The sequence below is a fragment of the Bombina bombina genome, chromosome 6, assembly GCF_027579735.1.
Source record: "Bombina bombina isolate aBomBom1 chromosome 6, aBomBom1.pri, whole genome shotgun sequence".
Lineage (NCBI taxonomy): Eukaryota > Metazoa > Chordata > Amphibia > Anura > Bombinatoridae > Bombina > Bombina bombina.
This window is the reverse complement of record NC_069504.1, coordinates 470,570,994-470,590,178: the sequence shown is the minus strand read 5'-3', so window position 1 is coordinate 470,590,178 and position 19,185 is coordinate 470,570,994. Positions and strand designations below refer to the sequence as shown.

Here is a 19,185-nt window from a genome sequence, read left to right as displayed (position 1 = left end):
CCAGTTATGGAGGATTCTGATTTTTTGGAGATGAATGTCTCTGATTCAGACTCTACTTCTTGCGAAGAATATGAATTGGCCTGGATGATACATGCCCATCAGTTATGTTCCGAATGCCGTTTTAGAGTGCTCTGTTCCTCGGGATCAGGGAATCAGGTGCCCACTGAGCCATTCGCCTCTGGGGATTCTATTTCCCACGAGATGAGTTCCCTACCACCAACTCTTACTGCGCATGCAGGTAATCCAAACGCTACTTATTCTTTTATGGAGTGTGGCCTGTCCCCACCAGAGGTTACGACACGGTTCTGAATGGCCATATCTTTGGCGCTGGCGCATCTGCACCTCCTGGGAGTGTGCTTACGATATTGTTCGTTAACCGGGGCTCGTCTGGCATGGGATCGCCTGGTCCAGTTCAGCCCTCCGGGGGAGCGACTGTCCCTGAGGCCTCAGGGGGTCAACCTTCGGGACCGGTGTTTTCTTTTGTCCCGGCGGAGGTATGTTGCATCTTTCGTTATAGACTGGCGCGCCTTTGTGTTCTACTAAGGCACGTTTTTTTTGCGTTGCTGGAGGATCCCACTCTTAATGGGTTTGGGGATTCTCAGTCTTAAGCTTCGACTGGCTTGCATGCATAGACATAAGGGGATGAAGTAATCTTCTTATAGTCTTTGTTATTTGTGTATCCTTTTTCAGTTCTGAGCTTGGAAGTCTCGGGCCCCTGTTGGACTGGTCCTGCGGGTCTGTCCGTTCTTCCTGGGCGATAGTCTATGGGTTACCTAATCCTTTATTTTCATCCGGTGAGTATGATTTTTATTTGGTCTAGAGCTCATGTTGTGGTGTGATGTTTCCTTGGGGAACTTTCTTCTCTGGAATTGATACTCGCGATTTTGTGGTCGCACGGTTTATAAAAGTTTGTCTGACTGTTCTTTATCCCTCCATCTCGGGGGAGACTCTATGTGGCCTTGACAGCGTTGGAGCCCTTGGTTTCAGGCTGGTCCTGACTGGGTACAGATCATTCTGTCTTTGAGGCCTAGCTTAGACAAGTGGCGCTTTTTTATGTCCGGTTGGTCCAGTGAGGGCGCCTAGTGATCACAATATGATTTGTGTTGTTTACTTGTTTTATTTTACAAGCTGTAACTAGCATCCTGAGAGTACTTGAGGGTCCATGGTTGCTTAGGATCATGGGGGATTGGTTCATTCCTCATTCGCTTTTCAGTCTAGTGGGCCGGGACTCCGTTGAGATCCGTAGCGACATGCTCAGTCGTTTCCGTGTTCCTTCCTGTTGTGGGTTGGAGGCTTGGAGGATTTAGGGCCTTCATATCGCCATTCTTACGGTTTTGCCTTTCATGGTCTCTTTGGACGTGTCCTTTTAGGACTTGTTCCTTTTAGAGGCTCTCTTCCTTTGGGTTGAGACTTTCTGGACTTCGTCTGGTTTTTATGGCTGTGAGGCTCTGTCTTCCTTCGGGTGTTAGTCATCTCCATATCAGGGGCAATAGGAGGTGATGTCTCTTTTTCCAAGCATTTTGCTTAGGGGGTGTTTTTCTACCTGGGTTTGGGATGCTTTGCATTCTTCTCCATTTGGTGTGGTCCTCTGGAACATTAATCTGAAAGGATTATGGAGACTAGCCTTTCTTTTCTACTCTCTTTCGGGTGACTCTATTCTCGTTCTCATTTCCCTTTGTGCTGCCCTTGGGGCCTATGGGCGCTAGAGAAATTACGTGACTTTGTCGCGGCCTAGCACCTTGTTGGGGGGGTGTTGACCTCCGGCCAAGGGTGTTCTCTTCCCTTTGGGCTGGGAATTAGGAGTGAGTCCTGTACCCTTCTCCGGGTTCCCAGATTATGATCCCCTGTGAGGTCTGATTGCTTCAGATGGGATATCTTGTGTTCCCTGGGGGTGTCGTTCGTTCTACGACGATTCTGGGTCCAGGGTTCTTGTCTTGGATCCTTCTTGGATGTCTGGAGACTTATTATCCTGTGGACTGGTTCTGGACGACCCAGTTTTTTCAGGGAGCCTATGTTGCGACATAGGGGCTAGCTCATTGGGCTTGCAAGCAGGAAGGCCAGAGTTCACATCCTTTTTCGGGTACTGGTTTTATTAAGGCTTGACTTTTCCTTCGGACATAGTGTGCTCCTCTTCATGGGGAGTTTTTTCTCTGTTGGGTCAACAGTGGTGTCTGGATGATTTTTTCATTCGGTCCGTGTTTTGATCATACTATGGCTTTATGTCTTGTGGACAGGTACGCTGTTCTTATCTGTGCCCTTCCCTTTTGAGGGGATAGTTTATCTTCCTTATGAGCTGGGGTTTCCTCTCTCTGGAGGGTCATTGTCCTGCCCTGTGTTTAGGAGGCTGGATCAGGTGGCTTATTTCTGTAAGGGGCAGCATCTGTTGCTCTGTGGGCTCTTTTCCACTTGTTGGAAATTGATCTCTCTATGTAGAGACTGTCTAAGAGAGTTGTGACAGGTCTTCCTATGGATCTATTGCACTTTTCTCTGTTCCAGGTCCTAGGTAGTTCTCCTTGGGATTGCCTTATTTTGTAGGCGCTGATTGGGTTGGCACCCAAACTCTGTTTTTCTTTCCATTCCCAGGGGGCTTGTGGTTGGGGTCTTTCTGTCCCCCCTGTCTATCAGACATGTCTGTCGCTTGGGCTGGTCCGGTGTTGGAGCAGGATCTGAGATATGTTGCTCTGCTAAATTCGTCCTCAGAGCATTCAAGGTACGGTAAACCTCGAGGTTTCTCCTTTCTCCATGTTCAAGATTTGTGGGAAAGACTGGCGGCTCTTAGATAGCCTGCAACGTTATCTGCTGGTTAGTGGATACTTAGCAATCTGAAGGATCCTATCTTCAGCTGTTTTCTGCTTGCCCTGCAAGTATTTAAGTTTCAGAGTCATTTTTTTATGACTTCAGCGTGCAGTGTTTTTGCATCAGGTGTTGTTCATCAGACCTATCTGAGCTTGCTGCACGAGGTTTCGTTTCGGTGGCACTGTGTTAGAGGAAGATCCTCTCTGTTTCAGACTCCCAGCCTAATCCCATGGTTTCTGTTTTTCTGGGGTCTGGGTGTTGCCTCCCCTTGTTTCCTTAGAGACTGGTGGGTCTATTTTGGTCTGGAGTTCCTTATGCTAGCTAGACAGCTAGCTCAGCATACTAATGCACTGTGGCTACTCTGCACGGTAGCTAACCGAGGGTTGCAAGTTCGATCCCTGGTGAGGTCTACTCAGCCCTCCTCCTTTCGTGGTTGATAAGATGGGCAGCGCCTTGAGTCCCTTAAGGAGGATTAGTCACGCTTTACAAGTACATTCATGTTTTTCTCCGTGTCTTTTCTTCTTTGTGGAAGAACACGGTAGCTTGTTCCCTTTCTTTAGTAAGGGGTGTGTTGTTTGGAGACGGACTGCTGGGCGACGGTGTCTCCTGGTGGCTGTCGAGTCTAATTCCTGCAATCTCTAGCAAGGCTTGTGGACTATCTGCAGTCAGTGTCTTTGGGCCTCTTCATTTTTTTCAAAGTTGTTCTCCCCTTCGGACGAAGCGGGATGTTGTTGGGTAGGGGTTTTCAGGCTTGTTGCCCTCAGAATGTTCAGCCTCTTGTACCCTCCCGTTTTTGCATTCAGTATCCTCTATAGCTTGGGTATTGTTTTCCCAAAAGTAATGAATGCAGCTCTGGACTCTTTCCATTTATGAAGAAAAACTTAAATTATGCTTACCTGATAATTTTCTTTTCTTAAGATGGAAAGAGTCCACAGCTCCCCGTATTTTTATGTGGGGCGTCTATTATTTTTGTTCTTCTGGCACCTTTTCACCCTGATATTTCTTCTACTGTTCCTTGTTCCCTCGGCAGAACGACTGGGGGATGAGGGAAGTGGGGGAGGTATTTAAGCCTTTGGGCTGGGGTGTCTTTGCCTCCTCCTGGTGGCCAGGTTCTGAATTCCCAAAAGTAATGAATGTAAGTGTGGACTCTTTCCATCTGAAGAAAATAAAATTATCAGGTAAGCATAATTTAAGTTATCTGTGTCTCCAGCTTTATATGTATGAGAAAATTGTGTTTTATTCAAGTTAATACTTGTCCATTTTTGTTTTCTCATCATTGGTCCATGCACCTGTCAATCAATATGGCGGCTAAGTGATTAGACAGTGTATGTGTCCATCAATTTGCCATTATGTGATTGGTTGAATTTCGGTTGATGATATAAAATCTTAAATTCTCTTTATTCAGGGTACTGTGGACATTCTAATTTCCATGCTGGAAATATAAAATTGCTGTATCTGTGTTTCCAGCTTCATACGTATGAGAAAGTTACATTTAGTAACGTTAGTTCTTGTCCGTTTAGTGCTCTTATTATTGGTCCATACACCTGTCAGTCATTGTAGCGGTTAAGTGATTGGTCAATTGCAATCTGATGTTATTCCTTGGGTTGTCTGTTTATCCTCGTAGACGATGTGAGGACATATTGCTAATTATGTACTGTAATTCAGTAATATTATTAATTACTACTGCCTGGCATCAGTAGGTTAAGTGAACGTGATTGGGATGGTTATTATATAAGTTATCTCATGTGAAGTGATATTGATTATCAGTGATCGGGTGTATATTCGAAAGTGTAAAAAAAAAAAATTACATCAAAGAAGTCCTTAAAGTGTATGTATTAAGTCCTTAAAGTGGTTAGGGGCCTGTTTGGTGAACTGCATAAGGACAATACAAGAGTTAAGAAAAGGGTGGCCACCTTAGAAGGAGCCCAAGCAACATTGTATGATGATGTCCAACAATTTACCAAACAACTTCATAATCATGAAGAAACAATCAGTTTTTTTTAGACAAAGTAGAGGACCTTGACAATCGCAGCCAGAGAAATAACATCAGAATCAGAGGTATTCCAGAAACTGTTGCCAGCTGCACTCAACGGTTGTCTTCAAAATTAATTCACACTATTAAAGGATTGCCTACCTCTCCAGAGGTGGTAATAGAAAGAGCACATCGGGCCACCACACGACGTTATAGTGTAATTCTCAAATTACATTTAATGGCTATTTCTGTGTGAATCAAGAACTTTTTGTAAACTGATGGCTGTGTAGTAAGATTAAAACAAAGGGACTCCCAATCCTCCATCTCCATGGTTCCTCTACATGGTTTTCTTATTAATGCAGGGTCAGAGCCCATATCATAAATAGATCTTTGTATTTGAGTAATAAAAGACCTTGGAAGAAAGATAGAAACTGAGAACATATTTAGCTCTTGAATCCATCTCCACCAAGATAAATGGCGGTCTTTCCACTCTTACAGGTCCCTTTTAATAGCATTTAGGCAATTGAAATAGTTGAACTCAAATAAAAGTTTGGAAGCTCGAGAAAGATATATACACCAAAATATTTAACAGCCTTAAAGGTTGAGATCAATCGGCTGTAGAAATCTCTCTGAGAGAGGTTTACATTGTAGATCTCAGATTTTTGGTCATTTATATAAAAGTTTGAATATTTGCCAAATATTTTAAATTCTCTATCTACTTCTGGTAACGAAATAGAGGGATTTGTTAGAGAAAGCAAGACATTGTCTGCATAAAATGATACTTTATACTCGTTGTGTCTAACAGAGATCCCTGAAGATTTTTTGTTAAATTATTAATATTGCTACTGTATTGCTGCTATATGACTGATTTCAATAATAGTCAAAAACCGCTCATGCATTTAATTATATACAAATGTATGCACCCATTGTATACGTTTTCAAATCGCATATTTATTTTAAATATTCAGTTATAAAAATCAAATAATTTGTATTCTGTCCCATTTACTTTGACTGTCTTTGGAAATGTATTGAACAGACAGAATTTAGATTAATGTTGTTAGAATCTTATTTAGACTTTTAGGTTTAGAGCACTATTTCCACAGAACAAAATGTTACACTTTTGTTATAGATATCATATTTGACAATTTTAAAATACATTAAAATTAGATTTTTGAATGAGTGTGAATTTTAATTGTCAGTAAGTTTATTTTTTTTTATTTTTTTTAAGTACACAGTCCATAATGCTTTGGGAGAAATTAAAACTGCAGGGACATTTCCCAAGAAAGACGTTCCTTCACTACCCTCTTTGGACATCCCTGTTGTATTTCTAGACCCGCTGTCCAAAATGCGGAAGGCAGAGATGACATCCACCTGCTCAGACTCTGTCCTAGTTGGAGGATGCAAGCCAGACTGTGAAATGGACCTTTCAAACGTGAGTGCTGGAAAATTGGTAAGAACTTTTTTTTTACTTAATATTCTGCTTCATTATGATAGTTTGTTTTATACATGCAAAGTGGATAGTATATAGAAAGATACTTTCATATATTGATGGAAAAAGTATGGTTTATGAAATACGAGACATAAACCGAATACATCCTAAGTGCGGACAGGTTTTGTACTTGTCATTAGTTTGGTTTTGGTGCACAGTGTACTTTTGCCATTTTTTCTTAATGATTATTAGTTTATTTTTTTTGGCACAGTACACATAGGTGTTTATAATACCATTTTCACTATAAACAGCATAAATGCTATATGTGTAAATGCATCATGAGTTTTAGTAAAAATCTGGTCCTGGTGCTGCCAAAACATAGTGGGCCAGATTACGAGTGGAGAGCTAAGTTATGCGTAAGCAAAAAAGGGGTTTATAGTGGGTGTTTGTATGCATCAGGTTTTTCGCTCGTATTACAAGTCGAAAGTAATAAAGATCTCAAGCTCAATTGAAGTTAATGCTCGTCGGGATAGTGTGTCCTCAAAGCATTGTATAACTGTTTTGGGAAAAAAAATGTGTCACAACACACACAAAAAATACATTACAGAGTACAGTTACACTCATAAAAACACTATATGATAAAAAATATTTTAAAAAAATTGCACAAAAAAGTGCTCAAAGATATAAGGTCTCAGGTGTTAGAAAAAAGACCTATATAAACACTTAAATATATATGTACACACATATAGACATATGTAGAAGTGCATTGGAGCCCTTTGCAGTTAAGTAGATGAAAACGTGTGTATTTAATGTAAATATTTCACATTCCAATGTTCTGCACTTATGAATATGTTCTATGTATTTAGAAATAGATATTCCTATATATATATATATATATATATATATATATATATATATATATATATATATATATATATAGTATATATCAAAATACCACCAGATATATGTAGAAATGTGCATTTATGAATAAATAGAACATATTGTGCTATGTGAAAAATATTGGAATGTGAAAAATTCACATTTTCATGTCAGGTTAGCGCACTTGAGAATATGTGATCGGGTTTACGCGCAATTCTGAGTTCGGCTTTTTGTGCATATTGGGTTAGCACTCACGCAAAAACAGTTTACTTTCAACTACAAAATGGGCTACCCCACTTACTTGTACTGGAGTTAGCACTTGAGTGGGAGCGTTAAATTCCGCTCCACTTGTAATATGTCCCATTGTGTTTTAAGGTATATATCTGGGTTTTTTATTGTTACACTATTATTATTATTAATAAAACAAAAGCATTACAGTTGCTACAAAGGCAATATAACATGGCAAAGCAGGAGTAGATAGTAATGTTCTTGCATCATTTTTAAAACAACTACATTTAAAGGGACATTAAAGTTCCAGTCCCCATAACATGTTTGTCAGCTTTTACTGGCGTTTACCTATGAAATGTTGTAGTTTTTCCACTGCCTCCAGTGAGCCTGGAGTCCCTTCCTGGGAATTCAGAACATTGACCTCCTATGTGTAATACAGTTATTGCTTGATATGTGCAGGAGCTCATTTATCTCTGGTTGTAATTGGCCACAGCAAAGGTTATAAACTTAAATGGACATGAAACCCCAAATTTTTATTTTATGATTTTGGTAGAATATACAATTTTAAACAAAATCCCAGTTTACTTCTAATATCAAATTTGCTTCATTCTCTTGGTATAATTTGTTAAAGGAGCAGCAATGCACTACTGGTTTCTAACTGAACACATGAGTGAGCCAATGACAATCAATATATATATGCAGCCACCAATCAGTAGCTAGATTAGGTTCTCCTGATCTTACCTAGATGAACCTTTCAGCAAAGGATAACAAGAGACAGAAGCAAATTGAATATTAGAAGTAAATTGGAAAATTGTTTAAAATTGTATGCCCTGTCTAAATCATAAATGTTTAATTATGACTTTACTATCCCTTTAACAATACGCAAGAGTCTTTTCAAGGAGCATGTCTTAAGCATGCAAAACATTTTTTTTTTTTTAAAAGTGACAGTGTAGTTCATTGTGTCGGTGATACAGGTCATGGGTTTGAACGTTATACAAGTATATAACACAACGTTACCAAGTGACATTAGTAAACAAAACAAAAAAAAGAAAAATAAATAATTCTAGTGATTGGACGTTTTCTGTCTGAATTTCTGGGACTTTGCAAATGTTTGTAAAATTATATAACTATCATTTTTTTGTGAGATCTATAAGTTGAAAGAGAAACTGAGTATAAACTGAACTTGTATGCATTTTACTATCCTCTGCAAATGCATGCAATTATATAACAGTGAGTTTGATTTTTTTTTTTTTTTTTTCAAAAATAGTTTTATTTTACAGATAATAAAGTTATACATCACAAGTGCACTTTTGATAGGGTTACAAGTCAATATGACTTTACAGCTGTATAGGTTGTACATGTACAGTGCTGTTTACAAATATGCATGTAGTGAGAAAGGTAATGAGCAATAAATCATATAGTGACAGATTAAACGAATAAACAACAAACACAAAAAACAACAAAAAATAACACATTGTGCTTCCTGTGGCCCTTCGTGTTTTCCCCCTCTGGTGTCTCATGGTCAGTTTCCACCTCCTCTGACAGTATCTAGTGTCGTATGTTTCAGTGTTTTATATCCTATTGGTATCAAACTTATTCCTCAAGTATTCTTCCCATAAAATCTTAATCTGTATGTACTTGTCTAACCTTCGTTGTTTAAGGTAGTGGTATTCCTCTAGCTGTATAGTGCGATTGCACTCCTGAACCCATTGCGCAGCGGTTGGAATTATAGAACTTTTCCAGTTCTTGACTATTAGTTTCTTAATGCTGTTACTTGCTATGTTAAATAATTTAGTTTGTTCTGAAGTGAATTTTTTGGGGACTAAGTGAAACAGCCACAAGAGTGGGTCTATTGGTAAGACTTTATCTAGTAACTTTGATGTTTCCTTTGAGATTTCATCCCATATTGGGGTTATTTTAGGGCAAAGCCACCAGATATGTGCCATATGGCCGATTTGATCATGACACCTCCAGCAGAGGTTGGAGGCTTCTCTGAATATTTTCTGGCATCTTGATGGAGTAAGGTACCATCTATGGAGAATTTTCAGGTTTAACTCAATGAGATTACTAGATGTGGCGGATCTCTTAATGGCTATAAATATCTTAGAGGCGTCGATGTGCGATATCTGAATTCCCAATTCCTCCCCCCATCTATTGATGAAGTGAGGGGTGTGACCTGGTGGATTTTGTTTCAGTAGTGCATAAATCATTGATAAGGTGTGTTTTGTAGGTGATTCTTTATGGCATAGGGACTCGAGTGTCGTTAGAGGCCTCAGCATATTCCTTTTATGCGGATGTCCTGACAGGTAGTTGTAACACTGCATATAAAAATACCAATCTTTGAAACAATTAAAGCCTTGTTCGGTTAGGGCCGTCCTAGGGAACAGCTGAGTTTCAGTACCTAGGTGGCACATCATCAATTCCCTGTCCGGTTGTGTGTCATTTTTTATCTTTGCTACTAGGCCAGGTGGAAATTCTTTATTAGAGATGAAAGAGGTATGGGGAGAGTAAGTGGACGAAATGTTGGGGTGCTCTACTAATATCTTTTCCCATGTCAGCATGGTCTCCTGTACTGTGTATGCGGCGTATATCTGGGGTGATCTAGTAATTGATGGTGTCCAGCATCTTGTGCCTAAATGCAATGTACCGGCTATGTCATGTTCGAGGCGAACCCAGATTTTAAAGTCAAAGTTAGTATACCAGTCCACTATTCTCTGTAAGTGTGTGGCCTTCCAATATGCAACGAGGTCAGGTACCCCCATTCCCCCGTTATCTAGTGTCTGATACATGTCCTTCCTATTGATCCGAGCGTGTCGTTTATTCCATATAAATTCAAATATTTTAGTTTGCAGGGACGTAAGAAAAGTGCGTGGAAGGGCTATGGGTAGTGTCTGTATAATATATAATATTTTTGGCAGAATACTCATCTTAATGGCACTGATCCTGCCTATCCAGGATAGAGGTTTTCTACGCCAGGAAGACAGGGTGGATACTATTGATGATTGAAGTGGTAGGAAATTTGTCTCGAATATTTGAGTAATCTTTGGGGTTAAAAATATCCCTAGATATTTCAGTTTGCTTTTTTGCCACTTAAATGTACATATACGTGAGATAGGTATTAAATCCCCCTCTGGTATATTTATGTTTAGGATTTCTGATTTGTTCTGATTGATAAGAAAGTTTGAAATCTTTCCAAATGCATCTAGCTGTTTCAATAATTCTGGTATAGATTGTCTGGGGTTCGTCAAGAAAAAAAGCACGTCATCTGCATATAAAAGCATCTTATGTTGGTGTCCCCTAACCTCAACTCCCCCAATGTCTACCGTATTTCTGACCTTAAGTGCAAGCATTTCTATGACGCAGGCAAACAAGAGCGGGGATAGGGGGCATCCCTGCCTAGTTCCATTAGATATCACAAATGGGGCTGATAAAGATCCGTTTACCCGGATTCTTGCTGTCGGACAATGGTACATTGCAAATACCCTATCTACAAATGTCTCGCCAAGGCCCATTCTCATAAGGACCACCCGGAGGAATTGCCAGTTGACCCGGTCGAACGCCTTTTCAGCATCTGTGGATATTACCACAGTTGGGACACCACGATTATTGACATAATCTATCAAATTAAGGGCTCGTACAGTGTTGTCTTTGGCTTCCCTTGTGGGAACGAAGCCCACTTGGTCAGCGTGGATTAAATTTGGGAGTAAGGCGTTCAACCGGGTCGCCAGCAGCTTGGCATATATTTTCACGTCGGTGTTCAATAGTGATATCGGTCTATAGTTTTCGACTCTTGAGTGGTCCTTACCTTCCTTTGGGATTAGTGTTATGTGTGCAGCGAGGGAATTGTTAAGGAATGGTTCTTTACCGGAAATGGAGTTAAAGAGGGTCAGCATGTGTGGAGCTAGAATCTTACTGTATTTTTTATAATAGTAGTTAGTGAAGCCGTCTGGGCCAGGGGTTTTTCCGGTCGGTAGGTCTTTTATGGCCAGTAGGAGTTCTCTCATATTGAAAGGGGAATTAAGGGATTCTTTTTGTTCCTGGGTGATCTGTGGTATGTCAAAGTCCTTGAGGAAAGATTCTATGAGGTTAATATTAGTTGCGTCAGTAGGGGAAACAGTTGGTAAGTTGTAGAGGGACTCATAGTATGTGCGAAATGTCTCTGATATGCTAGAGGTAGAGTATACCATGCCTTTCCCTGGTCTACTGATAGACATAATATATGAGCGGTGAGTCCGTCGTTTCAGTTTGCGTGCTAACAATCTACTACATCTATTGTCGCTGTCGTAATAAGTTTGTTGTAGTTTGAGTGCAAGTAATTTGCAGTCTCTGTCTAAAAGGGTGCCAACTATTTCCCTCTGCGTCTGTAAATCCTTTTTCAATGTCGTGTCTGTCGGTGTTTTTTTAAGTTTCTCCTCAATCAAGGTAATGTTGTTCAGTGCGGTCTGTAGTGCGGTGCACTGTTGTTTATGATTATGGGACTGTATACTGATAAGATCCCCTCTAAGTGTACTTTTATGTGCTTCCCATATAAGTCTAAAATCATCTATGGATGCTACATTTAGTTGAAAGTATTCTTGCAGACGATTCTCTATTTTTTCTTGGTACAGTGGGTGGTCTAATAAATTATTGTCTAATTTCCAAAGAAATGTGGAGTGTGGGGCTGAGGGCCATTCAATAGAACAGGTCACCATGGAGTGATCCGTCCAGCCTGTGGGGATTATCGCTGACCTTATTGCCATGGACAGGCAGGACACGTCTAAAAGAATGTAGTCTATGCGGGAAAATCGGGAGTGTGGGAAGGAGAAGAAGGTATATTGGCGGTCTACCGGATGATGTATCCTCCAGGTGTCGTGTACTGCTAGGTCTCTAATATGTTGTTTGATTCTATAAAGAACCCGGTTTGGTGTTGAGGAGAGCCCAGTTGATGTGTCTAATGTTGTGTTGAGAGAGACATTGAGATCCCCTCCTAGTATCAGTAGACCCCTTTTAATCTCAAGTATGGCATCCGAAAGGCGTTTGAAAAAGATGTCCTGCTGGGTGTTAGGGGCATATACACAGGACATTGTGACTATTGTGTTATAGAGTTTGCCAGTCAAGATTAAGTATCTGCCCTCCCGGTCTCGTGTTAAGCTAAATAGAGTAAAGGGTATACCTCGTTTAATTAGGATTCCCACCCCATTGGTTTTACTTTGGTTCGATGCAAAGTATGCCTCTCCAAACTTGTAACTAAATGTTTTGGGTTCTTTCTTGTGAAGGAAGTGGGTTTCCTGTAGCATTATGATATCCCCCTTGTTATCTTTAAAATCCTTAATAGCTATACTTCTTTTGTTTGGGGAATTAAGGCCCTTAGCATTAACTGTTATGATGTGCAGCTGTGCGTTATTGGGAGCCATTATATGTCAATATGGTCACGATCTGTCGTTTGGTAGTGGTGCTAGTGTCCACCTGTTGATAGTGGGGAGTAGGTGTTAGAGTGAGGAGCCATACCTTATAAATCAATATACAGGTATTAGAAGAGGTATGTGTGATTATGTAAGCACAATGTGTAAAACAAAAACAAACATCAAGAATAACAGCAACAAAAACAAAAGTTAACGAGTAAACATTAGAACATGTGAACACATCACCGGAGCGGCTGAGGGATAGTCCCTCCGGCAAAACAGTTATCCTAATAGGATGTGGGGTCAGCCGGGTACTTAAGCCCAGGCAGAAGTGGAATTATTTAACATCCATTGAGAGGATGATATAAGTGGGTAAAAGTAACATGGTTCATATATTTTTGCACTATGAGAGTGGCCTGGTTATGACAGGTTAAAACTATCCATATATAACGTAATTACTTCGTATAGTCACTAGAATTGTCTTTGTGGGTGTTTCAAACAAAAGAGTGCCTGTAGTTAAAATAAACAACAACAGATAATAAAGGGCATGACAAGTGATTTTTACACCAATCTCACCCAACCATGGATCTTGGGAGACAGTTAAGTCCTTCAATAATACATCATGAGTTCAGTCTGTCTTTCCTCTTCTTGTTAGCAACTTTGTGCCATTGTGTCCCTGCCAAGAGATGTGATGATGAAGCTGTATTGTCAGGAGACTTCTCAGATAGCTGAGGCGGCTGGATTGATAGGCCCAAGCCCTTAGAGAAAGACTCCAGGTCTTGAGGCCCTCTGTAGGTGTGAATCTGGCCTTCCTTAGATACCACCAAACTAAAGGGAAATCCCCAACGATACTTGATATCATTCTCTTGTAGTGCAGTGGTGATGAATCGGATGTCTCTTCTACGTTGTAAAGTGCTTGGGCATAGGTCTGGGTAAATTTGTAGGGCATGGTCCAGATACATTATTTTCCTCAGTTGTCTCGACTTGGACCAGATTTCCTCTCTGTCAGTGAATCTCAAAAATTTAAGGATAACATCCCTAGGGGGTGCACCAGTTGGTGGAGGTGGGCGCAGAGCCCGATGTACTCTTTCCAGTTCCATATCAGGTATATCTGGGTCCCCCATCAGATGGTGAAAGAGGTTCTGCATATATTCCCTAAGTTCAGAGCTTTTTATTGACTCTGGTATACCCCTTACTCTTAAGTTAGACCGCCGACTGCGGTTTTCGAGATCCTCAATTCTTTCTTGCATTGTTTCTATTTGTGAGGATTGAACGTTGGCATGTGTTTCTAGGCTCCCCACCATCTCAGAGATGGTAGTTTGCGTGTCTTCTACTTCCTCTACTCTGCACCCTAAGGCATTTATGTCAGTTCTCATGGAGGTAAGCTCTTTAGTTATTAATGCCTTTAGGGAGGCAAAGTCCTCTTTTGATGGCAGGTTAGCAATGTCTTGTTTTAGTTGTGTAATATATGAGGTAGCTATCTGTAATTCTGCAGCGCTTGATAAGTCATGAGGAGTCTCATTAGTATTTGCAGTCTGCTGTGCAGGGTTGGTTGCTGTGTCTGGCAGTTGAAAGAATGTGCTCACAGAAACTGGCACATTGGTCTGGCTTTTCGGGAGCTTCTCTCCTTTGTTCAAGCGTTTAGTCGTCATGTTTTGCTAAAGTGCTGGAGAGTGTTCAGTTGACCTGTATGCCCTGTCCCAGGATTATTGTTTGGAGGAGTATATTATAACCATTCAAGTTGTTAGTGATGCCCCATTGAAATTATACAGTCAGATGTGGTGTACATTTGTGGTGGTTTGCTGAAAGCAGAATGTGCACTCCACACCCTATTACGTTATTGCTACTCAGGGTCTTATATCTTCGGGCAATGCTTTTTGTCCTCCTCTCCTATCATAGTGAGGCCCATTTAATCAGGCATGCATTCGAGGTAACTTTTAAGTTTATGGGCGTTATATTTCTTTGTCTGACGGTGCTAATATGTAACATGAGGTAGCCCTTTGTCCCGCTGTGCGGTCGTTTCATTTGGTTCAGCTTACCTCCATATATGAGCTGGATCTGAGATGGGCTCCGGTATCTGTGTCCGCATGGCTCGCACACGGCTCTTTCCAATATGGCGGCGGTCGTTTTTCCTTTGCGGCTAAATAACAGTCCGTTTTTAGCTTAGTCGCTTGTCAAATTGCCTTCATGTCATAGCGGTTAGTGTCCCCACATATTTAGGCGCTTGTATACCACTTTGTGAAGTGATTCCTGCAGGTATATATTCCTGGGTCTTTTTCCCCAGCACGGAGCTGAATCACACTGCGGCCATTTGCCTGCACGGCCGGACTCCGCCCCCGAGTTTGATTTTTTTTAATCTGCAGTTTCCATACCGTTCAGCAGTTTGGGGGTCTCTAAAACAAATGCTGAATAGTGTGCTATTCTGCAAATAATGCTTTTACACAGAAAACACATGCACTTTAGCCCACTAGTATTGTGTTTGTCTTTCTGTTGATGGGACATGAAAAGCCCAGATTTCACATTAGATATTTAAATGAATAAATTTAAATATTATTATTAGTAGTATTTTTATTCAAGACAGTGTTTTGAAGATTAAAACAAACAAAAAACAGCTTTTGAAAATATCTGCACTTCTCAAGGCAGTAGGGTTGCCATTGCCAACTGTTCTACACATAAATACTGAAATGCCTGCAGGGTACTGGAGATAGGCTTTGGTTCCACCTCAAGGATTTACCTTAGGCCCTACCCTTGAACTTGCCATATTTTTCACAACTGAGAAGTGCTTTTGTCCTTTTAGCTGGCAGTAACAAACTAAGCAGGGATTTTTGCCCTTGTTAGTTGCTAGCAAAACACAGAAAGTAATGATATTATCCCTCTTTTGCTACCAGACACACACATAGAGCATGGATTTTACCCACTTGACTGCCAGTATCACACACAGAACAGTGATTTTGCACTTCCCATGATTGCCAGTAACAAACAAAGAGGAGATATTGTATCCTCAGTAGCTACCAGCAAAACACATAGGGCAGTATTTACCCCCTCCTTCCTTGATCTGTCGGTAATACATCAGGCAGTGACATTTTTGTTCCCCTTGCCAGTAATACATGACACTACACATGCACAGATTTATCTCTCTTTGGTCCCTTATTTGTTATAGATAGTGGCATAGAATTTCATTAAAAAAAATCATAAAATATGCCGCTTGTTTAAATGAGTTATTTGTAGGAAATATAAAAGTAGATCTAAAAGTAGATATAGAAATAAGATACATGGTGCAGACTCTCCTTTTCTAAAAAAGTAGAAAGTAATTTTAGAAACCCTATCACCTATGATACAACGTCACATCCTTAAACCATTCTCTTAACATGAAATACTGCTCTCTGCCACCTTGAAAAGCAAATGGACAGTGCTATATGAAACACAAGATCCCCTAATTCAGGTCACAGCCCAGGAGAGATACTTATCGAAAATCTCTTTAAATAAACAGAGGGAGACAACTGATGTGTGCAGGGAAGAGATGGAATTGGGCAATTTCTCCCCCCTCCTACCTGATACCTAAAGCCTATGTAGATCTTATTGTTTGCTTACACTCTTCCAATAGAAAGTGGGTGACTCTACTCCAGAATGATTTGTATCACTTGGAGTCTGGGTTTAGTTTGTTAGGTTATGTTTGCTTTTTTTGTTGTTTTTGTTTTAGTTATTAAAATAACTAAAATAAAATAAAGTCACATACAGGTATATAACTTTATATCCTCTTTAATCCTGTGTTTTGAATTGTATAGCAGTGCCAATAAGTACAATGTTGAGTAAACAATGATGTTTCTTTATTTGCTATGACAATCATAACTTCAGGTTTTGGCAAGTTTCTTTAATTTTTCAAATCTTAATTCATTTTCTCGATACACTGAGATTTGAACTGTACAACAATATTATACATGGAAACAATGATAGTTAAAGAATGTTGTTACTTGTTATACTGTAACTGCTTAAATTTTACACCTTGTAAACTCAACGCTCTCTATAATTCTCTATAGACTTCTGCTGTGGTATACTTGTATTGTATTGTCTTCAATAAAAAGAATTAAAATAAAAAAAGAAATAAAAAGTGTGAACAACAAACGTCACATCTTGTCAATTTTGCATATAGCTTATGATTTATGTATTTAAATTAGGATAAGCAGATCTAATCTTTTCATATTGACGAACACCTTAGGCTCTGTAGCAGCACTACAAGGTATGGCTGTAACCTGATGGTATTCTATTGCAACAGTATAAAATATGAAAATGATCCTTATAGATGGGAATAGATAGATGTACATCCTCCAGGTCTGCCATAATTATTAACTGGTCTATTCTTTTGAATTGCTTTGAAACGCCTAGGCATCTAAATAGTGTAATGTCCCTGGGTGGGCATATATATGTTGCCAATAGAAGATGAAGCTATGCATTTATCCATAGTGGGTAAAGTTTTGGACAGCTCCACCAAATGTGTAACATTGTACTTTCTTTGCCACACCCCCTCCACCTAGCCGCATAGGTGGCAAATACGACCTTGTAAGGATCTTATAATTCATTTCAATGAATGTAGAAGAGGTAGATGATTTCCTGGTCTGGGTATTTATCGTAAGCCAATCAGATGATGTAATGTACCCATCTTCCTCTGCCAGCTAGATGTGTAGGAGGGCAGGTTCCCCTTACTAGCATCCAGTAATCTTTTTCTTGCTTATGAGAATGAGCCCCTAAGAGGGGGCTCTAGGGTGCACAATGGTTCGATGAGAGTTAACTGTCTCAAATCATTTTTCTTGAAGACAAAGGAATGAAGAAGGTGATTTAATTGATTATATTTTAACCATTTTGTGAACATACCTCCTATTACTTTTTCCTAGTTATGGATGGAAAAGCATAGATGATGTAACAAATATGAAAATGATCTGTATAGATGGGAAAAGATAAATGTACATCTTCCAGGTCTTCCATCAGGCATCTAAATAGGGTAATGTCCCTGTGTGGGCATTTATATGCTGTTAATAGAAGATTAAGATAATCCTTTATCAGTCTGAGATTGAATTTCTTCAGTCTAATTTTGAAATTTCCAAATGCTTCTTTTACCAAGAACTATTCAAAGTAAAAAAAAAAAATCTTTCCGAACACTACTTTCCACTCAAAAGTCTTGTTTAGAAGTGTGCTAGAGACATTGTCAGCAGCATGTGCCATAGTTATGACTAAGCAAGCTTCTACATTTATATTTCAAGCAACTAATAATATATCTCTTTCTTACCTGTCATATTTTTTCTTCATCATTAAGAACAGGTAAACAGGTAAAATCATTCTCATTGCTGGTGCTTTAAGGGACAATGATGACTGACTTTACCCCCCCCCCCCCCCCATTCATTTAAACATTGACCATTACTGTCCTGTAGAATAGATGCTACAATGCAGTGATTATCAGCTTTCACCTTTAGATGATATCTGCAATAGCAATAAATTGCTCTGACTTTAAGAACTAATTGATTTATTTCCAACAAACCAATGGCATTCTCTACAGCTGTATGATCTGTTATTCGTACAATGCTGACCGTGCATTGCTTACCCTAGCATGTTTTGCTTTGTTGTTAGCCCATTCATTCCTTTGTATGCATGGGTTTGTGCATGCAGGATTAACATGATGTGGATATGTGTGATATTTCTTTCCAGATACCAAATTCATATTTTATTTTGTTTTATTTAGTTAATAAAATATTGTTTTGTGTGCTACAATAATCAGAACTATCAACTGACCCAAGTTACTTTCAGATTTTATTTTAATATTTGTTTCCTTTTTACTGTCCAGCAACCTAAAGTCTGCCATAGTGCCAGTGAAAAAAAAATCTAGTACTTATTTCCATCAAGCAGACAGCATGGGAATGTAGCCAATATTGATTTTAACGATAATGATCTGTGACACTGTTCACCACTTACTAATGACACTGTTTAACACATAGTCGTTTTACAAAGTTTACACATACAAATGGATTTTCTAAATGAGTTTGAGAGCTTATTGGGTGGACAACACACTGATTTGCTATTGAAAGGAACAATATATGAAGCCTTAGGTATAATCTTCCATATGGAAAAGTAAAACAATTTGTGCAGAAACAAAAATACAAAAACAAGGTTTGTGTTATACATCCATTTTTTTGGGGGGGGGGTTCTGCATCAGTTTAGGATCTTTTTTATCCCAAACTATGGCTTCCTTGGATGGGTAAAGGCAGAATCACAGCTTCAAAGGTTTGAGGCTTCTTTTAAGAGATTCCTCCAAATCTCTTAAAGGATCACTAAATACATTATATAAGCAATGTATTGAGATTATTTACCTCCTCCCTCGTGTTTTGGTGAAACCGTTTTGAAATCTAGCTGTCACAAACTTCCAGTGCTGATGCATCTGCGCATGTGTAGCAACTCTCCTTCAGATACCTGCAGTGAAACCTATGTTCCAAAAAGGTGGCAACCATAATTAG

At 39.6% G+C, this 19,185-nt stretch overlaps 1 protein-coding gene across 1 annotated transcript in view; it reads left to right on the top strand.

The window, feature by feature from the left end:
- The window catches only part of SCAPER (S-phase cyclin A associated protein in the ER), a 907,354-nt gene that overhangs the window by 272,595 nt on the left and 615,574 nt on the right, over positions 1–19,185 (top strand). The window contains exon 9 of the mRNA XM_053719295.1: positions 5,997–6,218. Within this exon, the coding sequence (XP_053575270.1) occupies positions 5,997–6,218 (222 nt within the window). The remainder of the gene's footprint in view (positions 1–5,996; positions 6,219–19,185) is intronic.